Source organism: Bufo gargarizans, chromosome 7 (genome assembly GCF_014858855.1).
Source record: "Bufo gargarizans isolate SCDJY-AF-19 chromosome 7, ASM1485885v1, whole genome shotgun sequence".
Classification (NCBI taxonomy): Eukaryota; Metazoa; Chordata; class Amphibia; order Anura; family Bufonidae; genus Bufo; species Bufo gargarizans.
In genome coordinates this window covers 129,544,668-129,563,405 of record NC_058086.1, presented here as the reverse complement: position 1 = coordinate 129,563,405, position 18,738 = coordinate 129,544,668, and the positions used below count along the sequence as shown (strand labels likewise).

Sequence of the window (18,738 nt, the reverse complement as noted above, 5' to 3'; positions counted from 1 at the left end):
GACCATATGTCAGCAAATTGCAGATCCACAAAATACCGATAACATCCGTGTGGCATCCACATTGAATTCAGTGGGTCCATGGTCCTCATTTTGCGGCCAAGTATAGGACATGTTCTTTTTGTGGAACAGACAGGCGGATGCAGAAAGCACAAAGATCATCCGTGTCCTTTGCACATCAGTATTTCTGTTGCACAAAAAGAATGTCCACAAAATTCAGACCATGGTCCCATTGACGTTAAATGCTCCGCAAAGTACAATACAGATGGCACCGAAACCGCATCCGTATTTTGAGCAACCGCAACTTACGGATGGAAAAACGGATACAGTTGTGAGTACGGGGCCTAAAGGAAATGTCTCATTAGAGACCCTATTTTCCACATGATAATTAGGCAAATTATCGGGAACAAGCATTCATAGCAACACTCGCTCCTGATAACTGGCTCGTATAATCAAGCAATGAAACGGCCAATAAACGATCGGCTGATGGACATCTTTCGTGAAAGATGCCTGATTATCAGCAGCACATCTCCCTATATAATCAGCAATGTGCTACCGATAATGAATAGGACAGAAAGAGGGAGTAAGGAACCGTTCTTCCCACATTCAGCCTGTGTAATTGGTCACCACATGTGTACTTTGTGGCAGCTGAAATGAATATTTCATTGTGAGAAAAATGTCATGGATTATACTTTGTCACAGAGAGATTGATTGAGAGCCATATCTGTGTGTATAGTGTATCAGCAGTACAATAGAGCTGTCATAAATCATCTACCCTCTAATAAGATGATGCTTTGCATATTGTCCCAGTCTGTACAGCAAAGCTGACAGGTGAACCTGGAAAAAAAAAAAGGGAACTTTCAGCCTATTGTGTCTGCTCGAATGGCCAGTGTGACAACTGCTGCAGAAAAGCCAGTCTGGAAGCTGGAATGCAGAAGATTTAGCTATAGAGGTATAATGCTATATCTGTAATAGTGGTTAGTCACACGACCATAGTCGTCTTCTGTGTGCTATCCGTGTTTAAAACTGAGAGCACACTGACCTGTGCAAGTCAATGGGGCTATTCACACTTCTGTTTTATTAAACGGCTGAGTGCCCCATCTGAGAATCTCACTGCAGGTCCTACGCTGTGCCACTGCTTATTCAGTGATAAAAAGGAATCTCACACAGAAACCATCCATGTGCTATCCGTTTTCCATGGATTGGTGTTTGACGGACATAAAGAAATGGACACTGTTGAGTAAATAAGCTCTTTTCAAACTTTTTAATAATTAAAGAAAGCCTGGTTCACGGCAGCCATGTATTACTCTGCATATTTAGCATTTGTCTGTGTCCTTGTGTTCCCCTTTAGGTCTATCAGAAAGCTTGGTGAGCTGAATGTCGGGATGGAGCCTCTTAGTGAAGAGATTCAGACAAAGAGCAATCCACACAATGGGCCCAGAGACAGCAGCTCATCTGCCACCAATGGACCTTCTCCTATAGTAACCACTTCTCTAGGAAATCAGCAGCCTGATGGACAGAACATAAATACAAGCACTCCTAGGAAGCGAGAAGCCTCTACCCATATACCTTTCCCAGAAGAGTCACCAGTGTTCGGAAGTTCAGGGTGAGTAACTTATGATGTATCATGAGATGTGGTTGCCCTGCAGTTTTCCAAATGGTTCTAGAAGGGAAATGTTTGTTTGCTGTTCTGCTAGTGTTGCAGTTTAGTGTGAGGACCTTGCATACAGCAGCCATCATTTCTGCTTGCTGGACCCTTTATAACATTACCCACGGAGACAAAGGATAAATAATTAATTTAAACCCTAAGGCTTGACTAGAGTTGTGCTGTATATCTTGAAGTGCCCATAAAGTTGGCAGGACCTATACCCACATGATGTCCAGGGAAAGATAGATCGGTAATATTGAATTTTGTATAATGCGGAGATGCGTTTAGAAAGCATATGTGTATAGAAGAATAGCCATTTTTTCGGCCAGCAGCTGTTGTATCTTACTAACTCATTAGGCAGACATTTTGAAAAATGTATGTAGGCTGAAATCCTTTTAAACAGTTTAGAACCTATTAAGAGTACTCTGCTGATCCCAAGTCCAGTTCTAATTAATTATAGTGCTACACAACCCAGGTACATGATTTTTGTCTGACACCAGGGTCAGAACAGCTTGAATGCACTCTCCTAATGCCCCTCTGCTAGGGGTTGCATTTGTGCAGCCTTTGGGTGTCTGTCAACTTTGTAGTCACAATTTGTATTGTTTTGTATACATGTAGTACTTAAAGTGTAACTGTCATGTTTTCATCAAAAAAATCTATTTTAGAATATCTTACTCTTGCAGCAGCATTATGCGTAAAGCAATTTTTAGTTTCTTCACATACCACTGTTTTCTTTAAGTGTTTCCCTTAGTTACGGCTGTTTTAAAATTTACAATATAAGGATCTTCTCAAGATGGCTACTCTGCCAGTTCTGAGGCAAAACTGCTTTCCCTCACTTCACATACACACTTGCTGTAGCCAGTAGCTCCCTGCCAGCCAATCAGATTGGATTACTGAGAGACACGCCTTCTCACTGTGAAGCCTAATGCAGGCCTGCAGTGTGGAGGACCGCCCCTCTGTCTTCCTAGCCAGAGACAGACGAGCAACAGGGGACATTAATGAAAGCTGTTATTATACGGTAATACTCGGGTAGACATGCCTAGCTCTAATAACCCAGCAAATAAAAATGAAAGTTACACTTTAAATAGAACGTATAATCTGTAAAAGAGCAATAATGTTCATTTTTTTTTAGCCCATCTATATAACATATTACTTAATTTTTTCCTTTTAGTGAAAGACAGAACCTTGAAGAACCCCTAACTGCTAGTGCAAGGAAAAGTTCAGAGGTGAGAGGTTGAAATATACAGTGCGTTTGGAAAGTCTTCAGACCCTATAACTTTGTTCATATTTTGTTATGTTGCAGTCTTGTGCTAAAATGTTTTTTTTAAAAATCTGGTAAAAACTGAATTTTGGAAATCTTTGCTAATTTATTAAGAAGGAAAATTTTTAATTTCACATGGATATAAGTATTCAGACCTCCTATGATTTGGAAAGGGACAGGCCTGTCTATATAAGGTCTCAATTCTGACAATGCTTATAAGAGCAAAGTCCAAGCCATGAGAAGGAAAGAACTACCTGTAGAGCTCAGACAGGATTGTGTGGAGGTGCAGATCTGTAGAAGGGTGCAAAGAATTTCTGCTGCACTGAAAGTTCTCACAAGCACAGAGGCCTCCATAATTTTTAAATGGAAGATGTTTGGGACAACCAGAATTCTTCCTAGAGCTGGCTGCCTCATCAAAAGCCTTGGTAAGAGAGGTGATCAAAAACCCAGTGGTCACTGTGGATGAGCTCCAAAGATCCTGTGTGCAGATTGGAGAAACCTCCGGAAGGTTAAAAGGAACCTGTCATCAACTTTATGCTGATCTCACTGAGGGCAGCATAAATTAGTGACAGAAATGCTGATTTCGGCGGTGTGTCACTCATGAGCTAATAGTAAGTGGTTGCTGAGTACTAGCATCATAATCATTGCAGCCCAGGCCTTCAAAAGAGTCAACTCAACCTGAGAAGAGTCCTGGTTATTCATAATCTCCTGCTCTCCTGCCCATCTGCTGATGGTTGGCAGTTCTCTCCTAGAGAGATGGGGAGAAAACTAGGTAAAAGACTGTCGATCATCAGAAGGTGGGCAGGAGAGCAGGAATTTACAAATAACCAGGACTCTTCTCAGGTGGTCCGTGACTCTTTTTCAGACCCAGTCTGCAATGATTTGGATGTTGGTTCTTGGCAACCACTTACTTTGTACTTATAAATGACAGACCGCTGAAATCAACTCCGTGGACAGAAAGAAGCCTCTTCTCGATAAAAGACCGATGAAAGCTTGCAAAAAAGTACCTAAAGGACTTTAAGACTATGATGAAATCAAGATTGAACATTTTTGCCTCAATTGTAAGTGTCCTATCTGCAGGGGTGTTCTTCAGCAGCTAGGACAGGGAGACTGGTCAGAGTTGAGGGAAAGCTGAATGGAGCAAAGTACAGAGATATTCTTTATTTTATCACAAGGCCACAACGTAACAAAATGTGAAAAAGTGGGTCTGAATACTTTCAGAATGCATTGTATATATTATAAAGGCTGTGTTTAAATGATGTTTGTGCCATGTGTCTGACAGAAAATTGTATACCCAAATAAATGTACAGTATACAGCTTAGTTGTTAGACAAGTCCATTTGTATGCCATATGTTTGCAGTCTGTACATCTATACCTCTTTGAATAAAAATAATTCCTTTTGAAATTCATGCAAGATACCTGAAGCAAAATACAGTATTTAAAACCTGACTATAAAAAAAAAGTTTTCATAATGGCTGTGCTTTGTACATCATAACTGAAAGAACAGGTCTGTTTTGGGCTTCCCTAAAGTCTTTCAGCCACATTATTCCCTGTTTCAGCTGGCTGCACAACTAGAAGCATTTCACTCAGAAGTAGGGGGTGTTTTCCTTCTGTGAAGTCTGCCAGCACTGTACTGCTGTGACATCCTTTCCCTTACTTCCCACTTGTTTGTTTTCAGCTTCGGAGCTCACAGAACAGAAAAAAGGGAGGGGGGGTGAATCGTGCTTACAGGCACACAGGAGGCTCCTGAGAATTCAGAAGCTGTGTAGAGGCAGTTCTTTATCAGGCTCGGGATCTCAGCTAGCTCTGACACCACCCCACTTCTTCAGTTGTCGTCTGAGTCCCTGTTACTAGGGACAGATCTTTCCTGACAACAGGCAGTGGACTGCAAATTATGTGGAAGTGAGACCCCTAGTGGCCTTTACAGCTTTTTTCAGGTGGATGTAGGCATATTTTTTTTAATTGAAGTGACTTTAGAAATTCTCGAGCTGCACTATTCTCTATTAAATGCAACTGTGTGAAAGTACAGTGACTCTTGAAGTTACTCTCAATATTTTATGAAGATCGTTTGTGGTACAATACTTATCAGTTACCTATATGAGAAGATATTTAGATATCTCATATTTCATTTCCTGTTCTGTGTCTGACATAATGTGGTCTGTACTTGGTATATTTCATGGCTCAGTATTTGAGCTTCCATGTTATTTATTCTTGTAGTGGTTTGTAAAAGACTTCTGACTTACCTCTACACTTTAGTCTTTCTTGTTTGGACTTAAAGGGTTTGTCCCATCACTACAACATATCCTCTATCCGCAGGGGTCCTGCCGATGACTTGAGTGGGGGATTGGGCACAAGCATGCATGTTCAAAGCTTCATTCAAACATAGGCACCTGTTCTAGTGATTGTTGATGGTCCCAGCAGGCAGACCCCTGCTGATCAGACACGTAATCCCCATCCTGTAGATAGGGGATAAGATGTTATAATGGCAGAACCCCTTTAATAGCTGTAAATTACTCGTCATCTTTTGATTAGAAAGGCACACTGACTTGTTTACAGCAGTCCAAGTCTTTCCTCTTAAGTGTGGATTTTTAGCTATATGGTTTGCACATGGATTCTTACCATTACGTTTTTCAATTATGTCACTTTAACAGCCAGATGGAAAATCAAAGCAGCAGTTTATCTGTCTGACAACCCTGGAGGATACTCAAGCAGTCAGAGCTGTGGCTTTTCACCCCAGTGGGTCACTTTATGCTGTTGGATCGAATTCCAAGACTCTTAGAGTTTGCGCTTACCCAGACTCATTGGATACTACCAGGTATAGGATCTTAGAATCCGTTATTGCTGTAAGTGACACAACTTAGGATGGCTTACATAGGCCATTAGCGATGTACACCTATCCATACCCATGTTACTGTTGTTTCAGCACCCCAAGCAGCCCCATACAGCCAATGGTTCGATTTAAGAGGAACAAACACCACAAAGGGTCCATTTACTGTGTGGCCTGGAGCCCGTGCGGGCAGCTACTAGCTACTGGGTCTAATGACAAGTATGTGAAGGTGCTGCCTTTTAATGCTGAAACATGTAATGCAACAGGTAAGACTGAGTGCGTTTTAACAGATTGTCACATACTGCACTTTTCTTGTACCCTTGCCTGACATTAGTAATATTTCATGTTATGTGCCATACTGCATCCATACAGAGGGTTTTTTTCTTACTTTCGTTTCATAATGGGTTAACAGGGATGATTCATATTGAGTGATTTCTCCTCTGAAATAGTTCAGAAGCCTATGTCCGGAGTCCATGCTGTCCTGGAGGAAATACGATCTCCACTTCTTATGACCCTGGGATCTACCACAACTTTAAAAGGGTATTCCAGCTTTTAATATCGGATTGGTGGGGGCCCCACATCCAGCACCCCGCCATTCAGCTGTTTCGCCGGTGCCAGAAACTAAACAGTGGAAGGAGCTGGAACCAAAAGGCTCCCTTCACCGTGTAGTGGCCCTGCGGGCATACTGTAGCTAGTCGGTGTCAAGTGTTGGACCCCCAACACTTGACACCGACTAGCTACAGAGGGTAGGTCATAAATATCAAAAAGCTGGAGTACCCCCCTAAGAATGTAAAACCTTTGCGTTTGAAGTTAGGAGGCTAGTTCAGTGATTTCTGGTTTGTTTAGAGTTGCCCTTTATATAAACCTTGTTTCTAGTGACAGCCTGTAATCACGTGCATGTCATTTAAAATATCATTTACTTTACAGTATGTGTGGGTACAACGGCCATGAAATTCTGTACTGTCAGATTCCTTTTACTGGTTTCTCATTTTAACTATTCAATTTAACAGTGGAATGCAATGGATTATTATGGTCTCCGGTAGGCGGAGGAGTGCAGACCCTTCCCCCAGGGGCCAAAGAGGCATATAGGAGATGTGTGCAGCGTTGTCCTTGTGTATAGTGATTCTGTGCTGCGTTACCTAGTCCTCCTGCTGTATAATAGAGCTGTCTGTCCCTTGCCTTGGGATTGTATATGTTGATCACGACATATGGAACACAATTGATGGCTGCATATACAAGGATATATTGCCCTTCTGGATCCACCACAGATTGCTGAACCTCCCATCTAATGTTCTTATGAACAAGTATTGCCACTCCTCTGGAATGTGTCGACCCGTACGCATTTAGTGCTACTGTAACCATATTCCAGGTGGCGATGAGCTTTGCTGCGCAGTACCCCAATGCTAAACTACTCTGGGTGATTTTAATTTAGTGATGCATGAAGATATGGATAGATTTCACTCAGGAAGAGGAGAAGGTGATTGCACTCAACATGTCACCAACCTTTCTAGAATGATTAAGGAACTGGGATGGTTAGATATGTGGAGACTGAAACATCCACTTCAGAGAGAGTACTCCTGCTTTACTCCTGCCAGGGGGGGGGGTGCCTTGTCTAGAATTGATTATCTTCTGGGCAATGCAGCAATATCTACAGATCTTGTGGATGTTGGATATGGATTACAGCGACCCTCGGATCATGCACCGGTCTATGCTAAACTCAGACTCCATGATGTTGTCGATCAGAGTATCAAAATGCACATTCATCCATTCTGTATGTCTCTTATAACCGCAAATGATAGAATTCTGGACCCGCTTCAGTTATTTCTGTAAGTGCAAGATGAGATGACTGATGATTTGTTACCTTGGGAGACTATGAAAGCCTACTTGAGGGGATGCCTCAAGTCGTCCATATCCTATATCAAGAGATTCTGCACGCAAGGAGCTGGAATTACATACTAATTGCAAGGAGGCAGAGAACTTATTTAGGTCCAATCCCTCTGAAGTGAATGGACAAGAATGGATGCTTAAAGGTAGGCTTTATATGATGCACCTCAGGGAAAAGAGTGAGCGCAATTTATTCTTTTTAAAGCAGCTATCCTTTGAGATGGGTAATCAGGCGGGCAAATTACTTTCTCAAATTGTACGTAGTAACAGCATGTCCCCCGTCCCCCCCCGGTTATTAGTATAAAGAATCCTGAGGGCTTGGTGGTAGAATCAGTCGGGGATATACTGGAATGCTTCAAGGGGTTCTATCGAGACCTTTACAAGTCTGCAGCTCAATATACAACACAAGAGTTGGGGAATTATTTAATGGAGGTAGCACATCCCCAGCTTAGCGAAGAGGACAGGAACCCATTAGAAGCTGACATCTCGCTAGAAGAAATCCAAATGACAATAAGGGAGCTGCCGGCTTGTAATGCGCCTGGCCCGGACGGAATTCTGATAGAAGTGTATTCTAAATATGCTGATGTATTGGGCCCCTAACTTCTTGACCTATACCAGTGTATTACTGTACTGTGCCGGCAGCAGGGAGCGCACGGCGTCATAGCAACCAGTGACGCCGTGCGCTCCTGGTCTCAGGAGGGATCCAGGCCGCGGTTCCACGGCCCGCACACGGCTGTGAAACACGGCCGTGTGCATGGGGCCTTAAATTGTATCTGGCTACTCAGCAACGGCTCTCAGAGTCCATGTATGATGCTACTATAGTGGTGATACTGAAGCCAGATAAAGACCCTCTGGAGTGTGGGTCATAGAGACCAATCTCGCTCCTGAACCTAGATTATAAAATACTTACTAGGCTATTGGATACTAGACTGAACAAGGTAATCACCACTATAGTACATAAAGATCAGTCGGGTTTCATACCGGGCAGATCGACATCGGATAACATTAGGAGATCGCAGATAGGAGCGGCAGGAGATAAGCACTGGGCCCTGGCATCGCTAGACACGGCTAAGGCCTTTGATTCAGTGGAGGGGTTGTACTTAATAGAAGTGTTACGGAGCTTTGACTTTGGCCCTAAGTTTATCAAGTGGGTGGAGATATTATACCAGCTTCCCAAAGAAAGCATATTCGTAAATGGGTCGCATTCAGAGTCTTTTGAGCTCCATAGAGGCACTAGGCAAGGGTGCCCCCTGTCGCCGCTACTGTTAGCCATAGCGATAGAACATCTCGCCCTCAGAATCAGGCAAGATCAGGTCTTCAGAGGTGTGAGCATGGGAGATAGGACTGATAAAGTGGGATTATATGCGGATGATCTCCTTCTTTTTATGGATGAACATGAGACTACGCTTCCTAGAGCAATTGAAATAATAGAAACATTTGGGGTGTACTCGGGTTTGCACATAAATTGGACAAAATCCGCAGTTATGCCCCTATGGACACATACGTGGCCCTCACAATACTGTAATTTACTGGTGGTGGACCACTTTAAGTACCTGGGGATTGTGATCACCAGAGACCCCCAACTGGCATACACTTTAAATATAGCACCCCTGGAACCTCTGTTTACTGATAAATTCAGAACCTGGAAGTCCCTAACGTTATCAATCATGGGGAGATTAACCCCTTAAGGACTCAGCCCTATTTCACCTTAAAGAGGTTGTCCGAGTAATTTTTTAGTTCTTTCTATGTTCCTAACTGGGCAAATATAACAGCTTTCCAATTAACTCCCTTTATCTCCGGTGGCTGGTTTCTCAGATTTTACTGAGGGTCACATGACCTGTGATGTTAGCTTCTCTCCCTGCTCTGATAAACGTTGTTTACAAGCCTGTAAACGAGACGTCACTGTGCTGGCCACGCCCCCCTTCACTGCCGTCTGCTCTCTCTCCTAGGATTTTTAACCCCTTCAGCTGCACACACTGGGTATCTGCAGCAGTGACAATTCTGGGCACAGGAGCTGAAGGACTAGAGAGAGCATTGCATAAGAAGGTAGGGGGAAGATCCTGTGTGTATTAGCAGTGCCATTATACAGCTGGGACTTGTAGTTCTACACATACAACATGCTGCAGAGTCTCCCATCAGATAGACATGTCACTCAGGGCAGCTCTTGTATTCACTCCCTTAGCAGTGTCATTATACAGCTTGGACTTGTAGTCCTACACGTACAACATGCTGCTGAGTCTCCCAGCAGGGAGACATGTCACTCAGGGCAGCTCTTGTATTCACTCTCTTACCAGGGGGAGGGGCAGAGACTGTTTTTATTGCATGTAAACAAAGGGCCAGAAAAGAACCAGGGAAATGAGGATAGATATAGATAGATATATATATATAGATATATATCTATCTATCTATCTATCTATCTATTTTTTTTTGCATACATTTTTTTTTCTACTTGTAAAATACATAGTAATACCTCCAAAAATAGTTATTACTTTACATTCCCCATATGTCTACTTCATGTTTGGATCATTTGGGAAATGATATTTTGATTTTTGGGGATGTTACAAGGCTTAGAAGTTTAGAAGCAAATCTTGAAATTTTTCAGAAATTTTCAAAAACCCAATTTTTAGGGACCAGTTCAGGTCTGAAGTCACTTTGCGAGGCTTACATAATAGAAAAAAAATGACCCCATTCTATAAACTACACCCCTCAAGGTATTCAAAACTGATTTTACAAACTTTGTTAACCCTTTTAGGTGTTCCACAAGAATTAATGGAAAATAGAGATACAATTTCTCGCCCATATTCATTGGGGGACACAGAGACCATGGCTATAGCTATGTCCTCTAGGAGGCGTTGACACTAGATAAAGCTGTTAGCTCCTCCCCTGGCAGCTATACCCCCTCCAGCCTGGAGATAGCTTCAGTTTTTTCTAGTGTCAATAGGAGGCATCACCTGAAGATTTTTTTATTTTAGTTTTTTTTTTTTTTTACCTTTTTCAGATGGGCAAACAGGGATGCCTCGCCTCCCTGTTCTCCCGGGGTCAAGTTGCACCAGTGCCGGTGTCCCGCACTGCTGCCTCCCCCACAGGAGACAAGGTGGACCAGGGCAGCCTCGATCCACTGCATCCCGCCAGCCAAGGGGTCACCCATCCAAGCCCCCCTTTCCAGCGTCCTGCCACTACGGTGCGAGTAGCTGAAGGGGGGATCCTGCTGGACCAGAGATGGGGTGAAGATGGCGGCAGGAGAGAGAAGAGAGATGAGTACACGGGACTAGGTGAGTATTTAACCCTCTGGGTTGGTCCCCCCTCCCTCTTGGTGGCATAGTCTGCGACCAGACAGGGCTTCAGCATAGCCCAGCACCCCTGAAGCATTCCCCTCCCGCACAGGCCGTTTGGTTGATTGAGAAGGACATAGGGGGTCAATAGGTGCGGTATGCTTACTGGCGCCAAATTAGGTTTACTTGTAACTCCCTAGTGCTAATTCCTTATTTACTCACAGGCAGCGTAGCACAGCAAGAAGCGGCACATATTCTGCTCACCGACATGGAGGCATTTATCTTTATCCACCCCTTCGGGAGCGGATGCCAGGTGCACCGCTCCTGAGGGGGTTAACCACACTGCGTTCGTCCGGCACCGCTTCGGTGCTCCGGCCGCGATTTTTTTTGCCGCCCTGCTCAAAGAATATGGCGGCCAGCAGGGCGGCCATTCACACTTGCGGAGGAGCTCCGCCCCCGACACCTCCCACATTTACTCCCCTTGGAGCGGACGCCGTTGCGTTGCTCCAGGAAGGGGTTAACCGCCCTGTGTTCGACAGGCGATTTTTGCCGCCCGCTCAAAAAATATGGCGGCCAGCAGGGCAGACGGTCATACATGTGGAGGAGACTCTGCTCCCCGACACCTCCCACATTACAGTACACCCCTTGGAGCGGTCGCCGTCGCGCTGCTCCGGAAGGGGTTAACTACAGCGCGATCGACCGTGCACCGCATCGGTGCTCTGGCCTGCGCCTTCTCTGCCCGACCCCCGCTATCAAAGGCCCAGCCGGCGGGGTGACGCCCCCCTTCAGTCCGGCCGGTCTGTGACACGGCCGGTGCAGCAAGGTGGGGGGGGGAGGCAATCTCTGGCCGCAGCCTTCGTCCCTGGGGGAGGAGGGGGGGGGGGGCGCACTGTGGCGCGAATTCTTCTCCCCCTCCCCCAGTCACCTGCTGAGCCACTGCCTTAACCCTTCATGGCCACCCACCATTCTTAGGCTGGCACCTGATTATCTGGGGCCCTTCCCCTAAGTACACTGTACATGAGTGGAGAATTTAACCCCTTACTGCCTCTTGTCATTGAGGCCGGCTTCCTATTTGTTTAAATAAAAAAAATAAAAAAAAAAAAATATATATATATATATTTATTAATATATATAATATATTTATTAATATAGGACATGTCCGTCCATACAAGTCCCCCTCCTCAGCCACACTCGCATAATTCCCAATACTGCCTCCGGGCCGTTTGGTTGACCAGTGACGGACCCCTGCAGGATCCAATCTGTCCTCCATGGCTGTTTGGTATTATGATTTTCTACCTGCGCAATCCAGTGACGGACCGCTGCAGGATCCCATTCCGTCTTCCTGGGCTGTTTGGTTGATGATTTTCCACCTGCGCAATCCAGTGACCGACCGCTGCAGGATCCCAATCCGTCCTCCTGGACCGTTTGGTTGATGATTCTCCACCTGCGCAATCTAGTGAAGGACCACTGCAGGATCCCAATTCCGTCCTCCGGGGCCGTTTTAGTTGATGATTCTCCACCTGCACTATCCAATGCGGGACCACTGCAGGATCCCAATCCGTCTTCCGGGGCCGTTTTGGTTGACGATTCTTCACCTACAAAATCCAGTGACGGACCACCGCAGGGTTGGTTGATTATTCTCCACCTGCGCATCTCAGTAAAGGTTCTCTGCAGGAGCCCAATCCGTCCTACGGGGCTGTTTGGTTGATCATTCTCCACCTGCGCAACTCAGTGAAGGATCTTTGCAGGATCCCAATCTGTCCTAAGGGGCCGTTTGGTTGATAAATTCTCCACCTGCACACCTGCACCATACAGTGGAGGACCTCTGGGATTCCCAATCCACCCTCCTGGTTGTTGGTTAATAATTCTCCACCTGCGCAATCCAGTGGGGTCCGCTGAAATCTCCCGTCCGGGGTTCTTTGGTTGATAATGCACCACCTTCGCAATCCGGTGGAGAGACTTCTGGGAGTTTCCGTTCCACCCTCTGGTGGTTTGGTTGATAAGTTCCTGCCTGCGCGGTCCACAACTGCCAGGGGCGAGATTCTGAAGGGTAGCTCTACGCGCAAGCGAACCGCAGCAGGACAATTTTCTCCTCTAATATTTCCGCTCCCTAAAAATCATGCTCAGACACACCCTCCCTCACTGGGGCGGGTCCATCCAGAAAGAGAGGAGAATCTCTTATTCGGATCCTGATATGAGTCCGAAGCAATCCTCCAGAGATTGCGTCTAGGTGGCCAGCAGTACTGTCGTATGCAATGCCCACTTCTTTTGGTGGTGTAACTGCACTACTTCAGGATACAGTGCCTGCTGTATACATTGTCCCCTGCCATAGGTGGACTAAGTACAATGACTTGGGGTTCGGGACCTGCCATATGCAGATCCATCGGTGGCGTGATGACATTGTCACTGGTTAAATTATGTGCTTTATGCATTACCCCCTTAGGTGCAATATTGCACTCCACGGGGTACAGGACTCGCCATATGCGCTAGTTCGCTGTCGGCATTCGCCCCCCCATCTTAAGTGGGGTATTCTCCCTACCACTGACCAGTATTTGCCGTATGCTCACACCTTCCTTAGGTAGCTGATTACTCTACCATTGAATACGGTTCCGACTGTCCGCTATCCTGCCATAGGCGGAGTGTTGCACATCACCGTGCTTCCGTCGCATTTCCCCCTTCCGCTAGTGATCCACTAGCTGGGAGTAACTAAACATCTACGGCTCTAGGTGCCTTCGTTTATTTCCAAGAGGGCGTAGCTACAGTTGGTTCTCGCCGGCGCCCAACACTCTTACCCTAGTGTTATATGGGTGCCACCAGTGGATACGGTGGCTATTCATCGTTACATCCTTCTTCTGGTGCTGGTTTCACACCTGATTATGACATCCTCTGTCTTCCAGGGGGTTCCTAGCATCACTTGTGGATCTTACAGACCCCCCCCCCCCCCTCTCCATGGGCCTCTGTTGCTCCGGTCGGTCCTGATATTGTCCGCATCAATATGTAATACATACGCCGTTGTACTTACCTAGTGAGTACGTTCCAGCGGGTCGACTCTTTTCGCTGACTCCGTATTCTCTACCCACCACTCCCCATTCTCTGGGGAAGTGGTTATGCTGGCGACTCTGATTTAGCTTCTACAGCTTGTTTTCCTCCACAGGTGCGGCTTGTCGCTAATGTTCGAGTTCATGGTCGCTGCGGTGGGACATCTCCCTCTGGTAGGGGTCCTACCCTGGAGCTAGCTTGGCAGTTGCGCCTGTTCAGCGCCCTTCCAGGTAGAATTTTTAGGGTTAGCTTCACGTGACTGGGGCAGTGTGGCACGTATTTTCTACGGATAGTATCGGGCCTCTCCCTCAGTTTTTTGCGTTGCCAGGGCAAGCGCTGGCTACCACTGTGGTAGCGGTATTATTTTTCCCTACATGCTTGGGTTCTTACTACACAGCCCCTCGCTAGGCGGTGGACTCTTTAGCACCGGATCGGTGGCTTCTACGGGTGTTCCCTCCTCTGCTGGGATATGGGGCTGGCATTGCAGTGTGACTTCCCTTGCCTGGCTTCCTTCTCGGGCAGAGTTCTTTTGGCACGGCCGCTAGATTTTTGGCTACTTCTCTATAGCGTTAGTCTTAGACCTAGCCTATTGCTTCTCCTGCCTTTCCCCCTCTGGCTGATGGTTAATTGTCATCCCGTATGCCTTGGTAGTTCCTACATTGCTACCTTCCCTCACCTGCGTTGCATCGGGTATTCGTTTGGTGCCTTTCCATTCCAGACACGATCTGGTCCTAACTGGTGGGCTGTGCCGCCCTCCACATTCTTCCTCCTACAGGGACTCTTCCATTGGTCCGGGTGCGCTAACGGTATCTGCACAAGGGCTTCCGCCTTCTCTCCAGAGCCAGAGTTCCGGAAGCATCCGCCATGGAGGTCCTGATTCTCCTTGGCGGGAGTTTCTTCCCCCTCCTTCGCAGGGTTCTACGGGAGGTCCGGATGGATGACATTCAGACATATCCTAGTCGCTCCGAAACTGACTCGTTGTGCGTGATGCGCCGACCTCCTTCTCCTGGAGACGTCCCTTGGTCACTGCCACTCAGAGACGTCCTTCTTTCAGGGGTTTCAGTCTTACATGACCTTTTCAATGACGGTGTGGCTATTGAGACCGCCGTTCTAACGTGGAGAGGGTTTTTCGGCGGATACCTTCCTCACTATGATTCAGGACAGGAAGTCTGCATCGCCAGTATCTATTCTGGGACCTGTAGGTCCTTCTGAGGCTTCTCTGAAGCCAAGATGTCCCCCTCACTTTGGTGTTTTTTCTCTCCTTTTCTACTTTAAGGGTTGGACCTTTTTGTTTAGCCCTTGTTTCCTTGATGGATCAGGTGTTGGCTCTTCCATCTTGGGCAGCCTTCCAGGTTCCCTGGTGCCCGTGGGAATCTTCTTTCAAGGAGCGGCACATATGCTTCCTCTGTATCGTCCTTTTAGCCTTGGGATCTGAATATGGTTTTCTCAGCATTCCTTCTTCTCCCGAAGGTACTCTCTGACTTCCATAGCACGTTCCTTTCCTTCGCGCCCTACGGAAGGGAGTTACATTATGGACGTTGTCAGTGCTCTACTCATTATTAGCAGCCTCCAGTCCCTCTCTGCGTACGGACCCCCTTTTTTTCTCAGAAGGGTCATCGCTGGGGATTGGCGGCCCCTAAAGGGCTATTGCACGTTGGATTCGGTCTGGCAGTGCTGCAGCTTACTGCGCTCGGAGCGAGGTTCCACCCTTAGGTGTCACAGCTCACTCCCCCATAGTGGTGGGCGCTTCTTGGGCTAGGAGGAATCGCGCTTTGGCTGCACAGTAATGTAAGGTGGCTCCGGTCCTCCTTGCACATGTTCGCAAGAAGTTGCCAGGTGCATACTTATGCATCGATAGTTGCTGCGTGGGCCGCTTGGTCTTGCAGGCGACAGTTCTTAGTTGACTGCACGGGCGCTTGCTTCATGGGTCTGGGGTTTTTCCCTCCCTGTTGGACTGCTCTTGGACGTCCCATGGTCTCTGTGTCCCCCAATGAATATGGGCGAGAAAACAGGATTTTGTAAAACTTACCAGTAAAATCTCTTTTGTCCCCCAATGAAGATTTTACTGGTAAGTTGACACTTTTTTTTTGGCAGATTTTCCATTTTAATAATTTTTTCCCCAGTTACAAAGCAAGGGTTAACAGCCAAACAAAATTCAATATTTATGGCCCTGATTCTGTAGTTTACAGAAACACCTCATATGTGGTCGTAAACCGCTGTACGGGCACACGGCAGGGCGCAGAAGGAAAGGAATGCCATACGGTTTTTGGAAGGCAGGTTTTGCTGGACTGTTTTGTTTTTTTTTTTGACACCATGTCCCATTTGAAGCCCCCCTGATACACCCCTAGAGTAGAAACTCCATAAAAGTGACCCCATCTAAGAAACTACACCCCTCAAGGTATTCAAAACACATTCTACGAACGTCGTTAACCCTTTAGGTGTTCCACAAGAGTTATTGGCAAATGGAGATGAAATTTCAGAATTTAAATTTTGGACGGTTTTTGGAAGGCAGATTTTTCTGAACATTTTTATTTTTATTTTTTTATTTTTTTTGACACCATGTCTCATTTGAAGCCCCCCCTGATGCGCCCCTAGAGTAGAAACTCCAAAATAGTGACCCCATTTTAGAAACTACGGGACAGGGTGGCAGTATTGTTGGTACTAGTTTAGGGTACATATGATTTTTGGTTGCTCTATATTACACTTTTTGTGAGGCAAGGTAACAAAAAATAGCTGTTTTGGCGCAGTTTTTTTATTTTTCTATTTACAACATTAATCTGACCGGTTAGATCATGTGATATTTTTATAGACCAGGGTGTCACGGATGCGGCGATACCTTTTATATGTATACTTTTTATTTATTTATTTATGTAAGTTTTACACAATGATTTCTTTTTTTTTTTTTTAACAAAGAGCCATAATTTTTTCAGTTTTTGGGCGATTTGCCTTGGGTAGGGTATAATTTTTGCGGGATGAGAACTGTTTTTATTGGCACTATTTTGCGTGTGGTGCGTGTGACTTTTTGATCGCTTGCTATTACACTTTTTGTGATGTAAGGTGACAAAAAATTGTTTTTTTATAGCACAGTTTTTATTTTACATTTTTTACGGTGTTCATTTGAGGGGTTAGGTCATGTGATATTTTTATAGAGCCGATCGATACGGACGTGGCGATACCGAATATGCATACTTTTTTTATTTATGTTTTACACTAAAAAATAAATAAATCATGTTTTAGTGTCTCCATATTCTGAGAGCCATAGTTTTTTCAGTTTTGGGGCGATTATCTTAGGTAGGGTCTCATTTTTTGCGGGATGAGATGATTGTTTGATTCACACTATTTTGGGGTGCATATGACTTTTTGATCGCTTGCTATTACACTTTTTGTGATGTAAGGTGACAAAAAAATTGTTTATTTAGTACAGTTTTTATTTTTTACGGTGTTCATGGGTCATGTGATATTGTTATAGAGCTGGTCGATACGGACGCGGCGATACCAAATATGTATACTTTTTTATTTTATTTATGTAAGTTTTACACAATAACGGCTTTTTTAAAACAAAAAAAATGATATTTTAGTGTCTCCATATTCTGAGCCATAGTTTTTATTTTTTGTGATTTGCGATTGTCTCAGGTAGGGGCTCATTTTTTGCGGGATGAGGTGACGGTTAGATCGGTACTAATTTGGTGGGCAAACGCCTTTTTGATCGCTTGCTGTTATACTTTTGGTGATGTAAGGTGACAAAAAAATTGTTTATTTAGCACAGTTTTTATTTTTTACGGCGTTCATCTGAGGGGTTAAGTCGATACGGACGCGGTTATACCTAATGTCAACTTTTTTTTTTCTATTTTCTACCAATTTTTTTTTTACTTTATTGGGTGAAAATGACATTTTTGTTTATTTTTACTTAAAACTTTTAATTTTTGGGGGGAAAACTTTTTTTTTCAACTTTTTTTTTTCAACTTTTTTTTTAACTTTTTTTTTTGTCCCACTTTGGGACTTCAACTTTTTGGGGTCTAATCCCTTTTACAATGCATTCCAATACTTCTGTATTGGAATGCATTGGCTGTATGAGTAATACAGTGTGTATTACTCATACAGCTTCTGGCCTGTGAGATCCAGGGGGCTGGATCTCACAGGCTCGTCACCGGAAGGCAGCGCAGATGCCTAAGGAAGTCATCGCGCTGCCTTTCATGACATCGGGTCCCCCCTACGGCCGCATGGGGACCTGATGGCACCGCCCGTCGGATAAGGTAAAAGCGCAAACCGCAGGTCTGAATTGACCTGCGGTGTGCGGCGATCGCCGATGCGGTGACCCCCCTCCCCCCCCGACGTTGTGACCGGATGACCGCTGAATGATTTCAGCGGACATCCTGTTCCGATTAACCCCCGCCGCGCCGCAATGTTATTTTAAACTTGGGACGTATCGGTACGTCCTGGGTCCTTAAGGACTCGGCAAACATGGCATACTGGTACGTCCTAAGTCCTTAAGGGGTTAAACCTGGTCAAATTGATTCTTTTGCCCAAGGGTCTGTATCTCCTGGCACATGCATGCACACCGGTACTGAAGGGATTCTTTGGTTGCATTTATTCACTGGTGGCTAATTTTTATCTGGGGAGAGTCTAGACGGAAGCTATACCTTAAAGAGGACCTTTCACTAGAATAAAAAATCTAAACTAACTATACAGACATGTAGAGCGGCGCCCAGGGACCCCCCTGCACTTACTGTTATACCTGGGCGCCGCTCCGTTCTCCCGGTATAGCCTCCGGTATCTTCATAGGTTAGGCTCCACCCAGTGGAACCTGCCG

General features: G+C 45.4%; 1 protein-coding gene across 2 annotated transcripts in view; it reads left to right on the top strand.

Moving 5' to 3' along the window:
• The window catches only part of WDR47 (WD repeat domain 47), an 86,047-nt gene that overhangs the window by 46,818 nt on the left and 20,491 nt on the right, over positions 1-18,738 (top strand). For both annotated transcript variants that reach the window (XM_044300954.1, XM_044300953.1), the window contains exons 8-11: positions 1,349-1,603; positions 2,817-2,871; positions 5,558-5,721; positions 5,830-5,999. In XM_044300954.1, coding sequence (XP_044156889.1) covers positions 1,349-1,603; positions 2,817-2,871; positions 5,558-5,721; positions 5,830-5,999 — 644 coding nt within the window. The remainder of the gene's footprint in view (positions 1-1,348; positions 1,604-2,816; positions 2,872-5,557; positions 5,722-5,829; positions 6,000-18,738) is intronic.